General features: G+C 43.3%; 1 protein-coding gene across 1 annotated transcript in view; it reads left to right on the top strand.

Annotated features, from left to right (window-relative positions):
- The first annotated feature begins 10,077 nt into the window (after positions 1-10,077).
- Positions 10,078-11,246, top strand: part of LOC118382349 (gamma-aminobutyric acid receptor subunit beta-3-like) — a 94,674-nt gene continuing 93,505 nt past the window's right edge. The window contains exon 1 of the mRNA XM_052475749.1: positions 10,078-11,221. Within this exon, the coding sequence (XP_052331709.1) occupies positions 11,121-11,221 (101 nt within the window). The 5' untranslated portion in view covers positions 10,078-11,120. The remainder of the gene's footprint in view (positions 11,222-11,246) is intronic.

Genomic DNA, 11,246 nt, shown 5'->3' with positions numbered 1-11,246 from the left:
TCCAGGTCTCCTCCGAAGACATGGCTTTAATTCGAAACATAGGAAAGGTAGGAAGTATACGGAGGGTACGGGGCAACAGAGGGGCTAATAATCTTGGAACAGGGGGTGTCTCGGCTTCAGGGGGTGTAGCTGCGGGGCTATAGCGGCATGCCATATCTGGCTTGACCATCTTGGACACCGGTCGGTGCAGCGGAAGCGAAGTGGACCGAGCCTTACTGAACCCCTCCCGGAGGTCCTGGTACTCAGTGAGGCTGGAGGAGAGATCTGGGGTAATTTCCAAGCCCCCAGGAAGACGCCCAGGGGCAGCCAGAGCTGACTTCAGGCAATGAGTGTGGCAGGACGGGCTCCAGTAGCCCAGTCAATAGGGGAATTGTGTTGCTGGAGCCAAGCGAATCCCAATACCACGGGAACATGCGGAGACTCAATTCGCAGGAACTGGATCGTCTTGCTGTGGTTCCCCAACACTCATAGGTTGATGGGGGTGGTCGGGTGGGTGTCCCGTCCAGCACTCTAACATCCATAGGAATGGAGAGAGGTTGAGTGGGGATACACAGGGGATAATGGGGGTGATGGGTGACACCTGGAGGAGGGTGGAGACAAGCACAAAGACAGGTGAAACAGATCAGGGCGTGACAATAATGCTGTAATTATCAATGCTAAGATAATGGAGTAATTATGGATGATACGCTAATGCAGTAAGGATCAATGCTAAGATAATGGAGTAATTATGGATGATACGCTAATGCAGTAAGGATCAATGCTAAGATAATGGAGTAATTGTGGATGATACGCTAATGCAGTAAGGATCAATGCTAAGATAATGGAGTAATTATGGATGATACGCTAATGCAGTAAGGATCAATGCTAAGATAATGGAGTAATTATGGATGATACGCTAATGCAGTAAGGATCAATGCTAAGATAATGGAGTAATTATGGATGATACGCTAATGCAGTAAGGATCAATGCTAAGATAATGGAGTAATTATGGATGATACGCTAATGCAGTAAGGATCAATGCTAAGATAATGGAGTAATTATGGATGATACGCTAATGCAGTAAGGATCAATGCTAAGATAATGGAGTAATTATGGATGATACGCTAATGCAGTAAGGATCAATGCTAAGATAATGGAGTAATTATGGATGATACGCTAATGCAGTAAGGATCAATGCTAAGATAATGGAGTAATTATGGATGATACGCTAATGCAGTAAGGATCAATGCTAAGATAATGGAGTAATTATGGATGATACGCTAATGCAGTAAGGATCAATGCTAAGATAATAGAGTAATTATGGATGATACGCTAATGCAGTAAGGATCAATGCTAAGATAATAGAGTAAGTGTGGATGGAAAGATAATGCAGTAAGGATCAATGCTAAGGTAATAGAGTAATTATGGATGGAAAGATAATTCAGTAATTATCGATGGTAAGATAATTCAATGCTATCAAAGATCAAATAAATATTTTTCATCCCTTTGACTTTCTGACTGCCTTTAAGAAATGACATGAACCCACTACACATTCAGCAACGTTAGGCTGATCTCTATAGAACCACTGTAAATTACATGTTGAGGTTGATCTCTATAGAACCACTGTAAATTACATGTTGAGGTTGATCTCTATAGAACCACTGTAAATTACATGAACCCACTACACATTCAGCAACGTTAGGCTGATCTCTATAGAACCACTGTAAATTACATGTTGAGGCTGATCTCTATAGAACCACTGTAAATTACATGTTGAGGCTGATCTCTATAGAACCACTGTAAATTACATGAACCCACTACACATTCAGCAACTTTAGGCTGATCTCTATAGAACCACTGTAAATTACATGAACCCACTACACATTCAGCAACTTTAGGCTGATCTGTATAGAACCACTGTAAATTACATGTTGAGGTTGAGAAACTCAAAACCACTTTAAAAAAAAAATGATTTAAAAAAAATGTAGATGATAAATCCCTTTTGTTTTATTCAAGATCGTCCGTCATTTCCACACGAAGTATCTGACAAATACTGGTTTCTATTAGCAGAGGGAGTGGTCCTCTAAACATGGTTGACTCTCTCAGAGCTGTGGTATGACTCAGTGTGGTTGTTCCTGGAATCAGACCAACGCCTCCATCTTTTCCAGAGGTACTCATATAAGCACATTAGTCCTCTACACTAATGGAGTGTGTATAGGGACTTAGATGGTCTCTACTCTGAGCCACTTCTCTGTCTGTCTGGTCCACACAGCAATGCCCGTGCAGTCTGACAATTATCAACTAAAGTCATTCAAATGAACACAAATCGACTTACTGTAGCAATATTGGTGCTCTGTGCTAAATGTTCGGGGTTTCAAATCAGCCATTTCATGAAAGTTGAATACCCAGTGAAATGTCTCTGTTAGATGGATTGTCGTGATGTGTGTTTTGTCCTATATTTGTATTTAATGTGTTTTCTATCCCAGCCCCCGTCCCTGCAGGAGGCCTTTTGGTGGGCCGTCATTGTAAATAAGAATGTGTTTCTCAACTGACTTGTTAAATAAAGGCTCAATTAAATACATCAAATAAAAATGATGACATGGTCTCTGGAGACATAGACGTTTTATATTCAACATGACCTTATCAACAGTCTATTGATGGTAATTGGTTTGATCATCACAGAGACCACCACAGAGACCATCACAGAGACCACCACAGAGACCACCACAGAGACCACCACTGAGACCATCACAGAGACCACCACAGAGACATCACAGAGACCATCACAGAGACCATCACAGAGACCATCACAGAGACCACCACTGAGAGACCACCACTAAGACCACCACAGAGACCACCACCATCACAGAGACCACCACAGAGACCATCACAGAGACCACCACTGAGACCATCACAAAGACCACCACTGAGAGACAGAGACCATCACAGAGACCACCATAGAGACCATCAAAGACTACAGAGACCACCACAGAGACCACCACAGAGACCACCACAGAGACCATCACAGAGACCACCACTGAGCCCATCACAAAGACCACCACAGAGACCACCAGAGACCACCACAGAGACCATCACTAAGACCACCACTGAGACCATCACAGAGACCACCACAGAGACCATCACAGAGACCACCACAGAGACCATCACAGAGACCACCCAGAGATCACAGAGACCACCACTGAGACCATCACAGAGACCATCACAGAGACCATCACAGAGACCACCACAGAGACCATCACAGAGACCACCACTGAGACCATCACTAAGACCACCCTGAGACCATCACAGAGACCATCACAGAGACCATCACAGAGACCACCAGAGACCATCACAGAGACCACCACTGAGACCATCACTAAGACCACCACTGAGACCATCACAGAGACCATCACAGAGACCATCACAGAGACCACCACAGAGACCATCACAGAGACCACCACTGAGCCCATCACAGAGACCACCACAGAGACCACCACAGAGACCACCACTGAGACCATCACAGAGACCATCACAGAGACCCACAGAGACCACCACAGAGACCATCACAGAGACCACCACAGAGACCACCACAGAGACCACCACAGAGACCATCACAAGACCACCACAGAGACCATCACAGAGACCACCACAGAGACCATCACAGAGACCACCACAGAGACCATCACAGAGACCACCACAGAGACCACCACAGAGACCACCACTGAGACCATCACAGAGACCATCACAGAGACCACCACAGAGACCATCACAGAGACCACCACTGAGACCATCACTAAGACCACCACTGAGACCATCACAGAGACCATCACAGAGACCATCACAGAGACCACCACAGAGACCATCACAGAGACCACCACTGAGACCATCACTAAGACCACCACTGAGACCATCACAGAGACCATCACAGAGACCATCACAGAGACCATCACAGAGACCACCACAGAGACCATCACAGAGACCACCACTGAGCCCATCACAAAGACCACCACTAAGACCACCACAGAGACCACCACAGAGACCACCACAGAGACCATCACTAAGACCACCACTGAGACCATCACAGAGACCACCACAGAGACCATCACAGAGACCACCACAGAGACCACCACAGAGACCACCACTGAGACCATCACAGAGACCATCACAGAGACCACCACAGAGACCACCACAGAGACCACCACTGAGACCATCACTAAGACCACCACTGAGACCATCACAGAGACCACCACAGAGACCATCACAGAGACCACCACTGAGACCATCACTAAGACCACCACTGAGACCATCACAGAGACCATCACAGAGACCATCACAGAGACCATCACAGAGACCATCACAGAGACCATCACAGAGACCATCACAGAGACCACCAGAGACCATCACTAAGACCACCACAGAGACCATCACAGAGACCATCACAGAGACCACCACAGAGACCATCACAGAGACCATCACAGAGACCATCACAGAGACCATCACAGAGACCACCACAGAGACCATCACAGAGACCACCACTGAGACCATCACTAAGACCACCACTGAGACCATCACAGAGACCATCACAGAGACCACCATAGAGACTATCACAGAGACCATCACAGAGACCATCACAGAGACCACCACTGAGACCATCACAGAGACCATCACAGAGACCACCACTGAGACCATCACTAAGACCACCACTGAGACCATCACAGAGACCATCACAGAGACCACCATAGAGACCACCACTGAGACCATCACAAAGACCACCACTGAGACCATCACAGAGACCACCACTGAGACCATCACAAAGACCACCACAGAGACCATCACAGAGACCATCACAGAGACCATCACAGAGACCACCACAGAGACCACCACAGAGACCATCACAGAGACCACCACTGAGACCACCACTGAGACCATCACAGAGACCATCACAGAGACCACCACTGAGACCATCACAAAGACCACCACAGAGACCATCACAGAGACCATCACTGATACCATCACTAAGACCACCACAGAGACCATCACAGAGACCATCACTGATACCATCACCTAGACCATCACTGAGACCACCACAGAGACATCACTGAGACCACCAGAAGACCTCATCTCCACGAGTATCATTATTAGCATAGTAGTGTGGAGGACTGGTAGCATAATGGACTTGACACTGCTACATAGTAGTGTGGAGGACTGGTAACATAATGGACTTGACACTGCTACATAGTAGTGTGGAGGACTGGTAACATAATGGACTTGACACTGCTACATAGTAGTGTGGAGGACTGGTAACATAATGGACTTGACACTGCTACATAGTAGTGTGGAGGACTGGTAACATAATGGACTTGACACTGCTACATAGTAGTGTGGAGGACTGGTAACATAATGGACTTGACACTGCTACATAGTAGTGTGGAGGACTGGTAGCATAATGGACTTGACACTGCTACATAGTAGTGTGGAGGACTGGTAACATAATGGACTTGACACTGCTACATAGTAGTGTGGAGGACTGGTAACATAATGGACTTGACACTGCTACATAGTAGTGTGGAGGACTGGTAACATAATGGACTTGACACTGCTACATAGTAGTGTGGAGGACTGGTAACATAATGGACTGCTACATAGTAGTGTGGAGGACTGGTAACATAATGGACTTGACACTGCTACATAGTAGTGTGGAGGACTGGTAACATAATGGACTGCTACGTAGTAGTGTGGAGGACTGGTAACATATTGGACTTGACACTGCTACATAGTAGTGTGGAGGACTGGTAACATAATGGACTTGACACTGCTACATAGTAGTGTGGAGGACTGGTAACATAATGGACTGCTACATAGTAGTGTGGAGGACTGGTAACATAATGGACTGCTACGTAGTAGTGTGGAGGACTGGTAACATATTGGACTTGACACTGCTACATAGTAGTGGGGAGGACTGGTAACATAATGGACTGCTACATAGTAGTGTGGAGGACTGGTAACATAATGGACTTGACACTGCTACATAGTAGTGTGGAGGACTGGTAACATAATGGACTGCTACGTAGTAGTGTGGAGGACTGGTAACATATTGGACTGCTACATAGTAGTGTGGAGGACTGGTAACATATTGGACTGATACATACTGTGATGTCTGTCTGTCTTACTGTCTGTCTGTTTGTAATGTGATGCTGCTAGACCCCCCATTAGTGCTCAGAATCAATATGATGGCTCCCTATCTCTCACAGTGTCCCCTGTCTGCACCTTGACATCCAAATGGCACCCAATTCCCTATTTAGTGCACTTTTTTCCAGGGGCCATATGTTTAAAGTAGTGCACTATAGGGAATAGGGTGCCATTTGGGACACACACTTAGGACACTACCTCGTTGAATGATAGACTACTACCTCGTTGAATGATAGACTACTACCTCGTTGAATGATAGAGTACTACCGCGTTGAATGATAGAGTACTACCTCGTTGAATGATAGAGTACTACCTCGTTGAATGATAGAGTACTACCTCGTTGAATGATAGAGTACTACCTCGTTGAATGATAGAGTACTACCTCGTTGAATGATAGAGTACTACCTCGTTGAATGATAGACTACTACCGCGTTGAATGATAGAGTACTACCTCGTTAAATGATAGAGTACTACCTCGTTGAATGATAGAGTACTACCTCGTTAAATGATAGAGTACTACCTCGTTGAATGATAGAGTACTACCTCGTTAAATGATAGACTACTACCTCGTTGAATGATAGAGTACTACCTCGTTGAATGATAGAGTACTACCTCGTTGAATGATAGAGTACTACCTCGTTAAATGATAGAGTACTACCTCGTTGAATGATAGAGTACTACCTCGTTGAATGATAGACTACTACCTCGTTGAATGATAGAGTACTACCTCGTTGAATGATAGAGTACTACCTCGTTGAATGATAGACTACTACCTCGTTGAATGATAGAGTACTACCTCGTTGAATGATAGAGTACTACCTCGTTGAATGATAGACTACTACCTCGTTGAATGATAGAGTACTACCTCGTTGAATGATAGAGTACTACCTCGTTGAATGATAGAGTACTACCTCGTTGAATGATAGAGTACTACCTCGTTGAATGATAGAGTACTACCTCGTTGAATGATAGAGTACTACCTCGTTGAATGATAGACTACTACCTCGTTGAATGATAGAGTACTACCTCGTTGAATGATAGAGTACTACCTCGTTAAATGATAGAGTACTACCTCGTTGAATGATAGGATTCTTCCTGTTAAATGATAGACTACTACCTCGTTGGATGATATCACTACCTCATTGAATGAAGAGAGTACTACTTCGTTGAATGCTAAGTACTATCTTTGAATGATAGAGTACTACCTCGTTAAATGATCTAGACTACTACCTAACTGATGATAGGTACTACCTCATTGAATGATAGACTACTACCTCGTTGAATGATAGGTACTACACGTTGAATGATCTAGGTTACTACCTCGTTGAATGATAGACTACTACCTAACGTTGAATCTAGGTTACTACTCATAATGATAGAGTATTACACGTTGAACAACACATACTATCTAGGTTGAATGATAGAGTAACTGTTGGATTAGACTACTACATCGTTGAATGATAGAGTTAACTCGTTGGATGATAGACTACTAGGTTGAATGATAGAGTAACTATCTAGGTTGAATGATAGAGTACTACCTAGGTTGAATGATAGACTACTACCTCGTTGAATGATAGAGTACTACCTCGTTGAATGATAGAGTACTACCTCGTTGAATGATAGACTACTAACGTTGAATCTAGGTACTACCACATAATGATAGAGTACTACCTCATTGAATGATAGAGTAACACACGTTAATGATCTAGGTTAACACGTTAAATGATAGACTACTAGGTTAATGATACAGTAACTATCTAGGTTGAATGATAGAACTGATCTGGAGGTTAACACACGTTGAACTGATCTAGGTTACTACACAGAACGTTGAATGATAGGTTACCTCGTTGAACTGAGTCTAGGTTGAATGACACATAACTGATCTAGGTTGAATGATAGATAACTACCTCTAGGTTAACACTACATAACTGATCTAGGTACTAACACACATAACTGATCTAGGTTACTACACGTTAATGATCTAGAGTACTACCTCGTTGAACTGATCTAGGTTACTACCTCGTTGAATGATAACCTCGTTGAATGATAGAGTACTAGGTTAACATAGAGAACTACCTCTTGAATGATAGAGTACTACCACGTTGAATGATCTAGGTTACTACCTCATTGAATGATCTAGAGTTACTACCACATAATGATAGAGTACTAGTTGAATGATAGACTACTACCTAACTGAATGTTAACACATAGGTACTACCTCGTCTGAATGTTAGACTACTACCTGTTGGTTAACAGGATAACTGATCTAGGTTAAATGACAGAACTGATCGTTGAATGATAGAGTACTACCTCGTTGAGGTATAGAGTACTACCTTGTTGAACTGATCTAGGTACTAACGTTGAATGATAGATACTACTGTTGGATGATCTGAATGATAGGTTACCACATAACTGATCTAGGTTACTACACGTTAACTGATCTAGGTTACATAACTGATCTGAATGATAGACTACTACCTCATTGAATGATAGGTACTACCTCGTTAACTGATCTAGGTTACTACCAGAACTGATCTAGGTTACACACATAACTGATCTAGGTTACTACCACATAATGATCTAGGTTACACACATAACTGATCTAGATTACACACACAACACATAACTGATCTAGGTTGAACATACATAACTGATCTCGTTGAATGATACAGTACTACCTCGTTGAATAATAGGTACTACCTCGTTGAATGATAACTGATCTAGATTAACACAGACAACACATAATTGAATCTAGGTTACACACATAATGATCTAGATTACTACCACAACACATAACTGAGTCTAGGTTAATTATAGAGTAACTATCTGAAGATTAGACACTACCTAACGTTGAATCTAGGTTACTACACGTTGAATCTAGAGTACTACACTCGTTAAATGATAGAGTACTAACTGGATCTAGAGTTACCACGTTGAATGATCTAGGTTACTACACAGAACTGATCTAGGTTAACACGTTGAACTGATCTAGGATTCTTCCTGTCACATTAACTCATCTATCATAACTGACAGGTCACGGGCATAACTGCAGTCTTCACTGGTTAACACATCTTCTCAAGATTAACACACACAACACATAACTGATCTAGGTTAACACACAGAACTGATCTAGGTTAACACACATAACTGATCTAGGTTACACACACACAACACATAACTGATCTAGGTTAACACACATAACTGATCTAGGTTAACACACATAACTGATCTAGGTTAACACACAACACATAACTGATCAGGTTAACACACATAACACAGAACTGATCTAGGTTAACACACATAACGTAGAACTGATATAGGTTAACACACAACACAGATCTGTTCTAGGTTAACACACAACACAGATCTGATCTAGGTTAACACACACAACACAATATAAAACGGCAACACACTGTAATGAACCAGAGATTTACTCCACAGCTAGCTTGAAATTTTGCGGATGGAGCCACCAATTGGTACCTATTGGGTGACTCAACCCGCTGGAATGTTGTCAAGGAGGGCGTGTGTTAGCAAACCAGAGGTCCGGAGTTTGAGCCAGGTACTGCCGCGTTCACATGCTAGGCAGAACTAGAAAACACCGAAATGGTTTGTGTATCCCATGCTTTCGGTGTTTTACACCAGATGAAAATGCACTAATTCTGGTTGTGGAAAATATATTTCAAAGCGGGTTATAGACACTGCAATGATTCTCTACACTGGACTTGCTTGTTTTGTCACAAAACTGAAATGGTCAAACTATTAGAATTTTAACAACCAGGAAGTGGAAGAGTGATTTCTGAATAGTACATCTTTAACTAGTTTGCTGGAAGACAATCAACCATAGGCTGAATATTGCCAATAAGATGCAAAACCTCATAATTAAGCAATAAGTCCCGAGGGGGTGTGGTATATTGGCCATACTTCACAAACCTCAGAGGTGCCTTATTGCTATTATAAACTGGTTACCAACTTAATTGGAGCAGTTCAAATAAATGTTTTGTCATACCCGTGGTATACGGTCTGCTATACCATGGCTTTCAACCAATCAGCATTCAGGGCTCGAACCACCCAGTTCACAAATAGTAATACACACTATGTAGCAGAAAGCTTTATCCAAAGTGTCCTACAGGGAATCGAACCCATAACATTTACTGTTGTACGGGCCGCATAGGACCACCACATTACCTTGTGGAATATTAAACTAATGATGTCAGGGCATATACATTAAAAAACAGTTTTACCCATGTAGATAATAGATGTATTTCCGTTTAGTGAATTGTTGCTGGCTGGCCCCCGAGTCAATATGAATTCTGCTGTTCTACCAATCAGCAAAACGCCCCAACGAGCCCGCAAACTGTAGTATCACGTAACCAGGTCCATTTAGCTGCTCTGTCATACAGAGAGCCAGTGTCTTCAGACTCCGTGGTATGAACCAGTGGTGGTGGTGAGTCTCGTCTAAGGGAGAGGGAAAACCTGGCAAACATCTGGTAACGACATGGATCATGTAGGCTAGATGAGTTTTGCGCACTCGGAAACGAATTGGTCTCTAATTCAAACCCCCCCAAAAACCCACAGAAGTGACATTTGGACTTCTACATTGCCGTGGGTGTGATAGTCTAAGAACCAATGAATGCCACGGCTTGGATAATGGAGGTTTGGATGAGTTCAAACCACGACGGGTCTCGCCGCGGCTACTGGTAACGGTTCAGGCTTCATGTTTGGTGTTCACCTAATGCGCGGTGCTATAACATCTTCCGACTCCAACAGAAACAGAAAGATTTCCGACTGATGTGAAACATTTCAACTGATCTACGATCTCAGGAGCTGTTAGGTTAATATCAGAGAGCTGCTGATGAAATATAGCCATAGATACGTGGTTTTATAACGGATTTTGTTTTTTTAACGCTGGAAAACCCGTTAAACACCTGTTTAGACTCGAGACGCGTGATCCCATGTTGGAGAGATCACAAGAAATGTTTGGGTTGCAGAGAAGAGGGGAATTTGACATCCTCTCTGTGTCACTCATAGTGGCGTTGATGTGCTGTGCGCAGAGGTGAGCGTTGGGGAAGAGACCCGTC

Source organism: Oncorhynchus keta, chromosome 22 (genome assembly GCF_023373465.1).
Source record: "Oncorhynchus keta strain PuntledgeMale-10-30-2019 chromosome 22, Oket_V2, whole genome shotgun sequence".
Taxonomy (NCBI): domain Eukaryota; kingdom Metazoa; phylum Chordata; class Actinopteri; order Salmoniformes; family Salmonidae; genus Oncorhynchus; species Oncorhynchus keta.
Note: the sequence above shows the minus strand (reverse complement) of the source record. Positions and strands in the feature narration are given on the sequence as shown.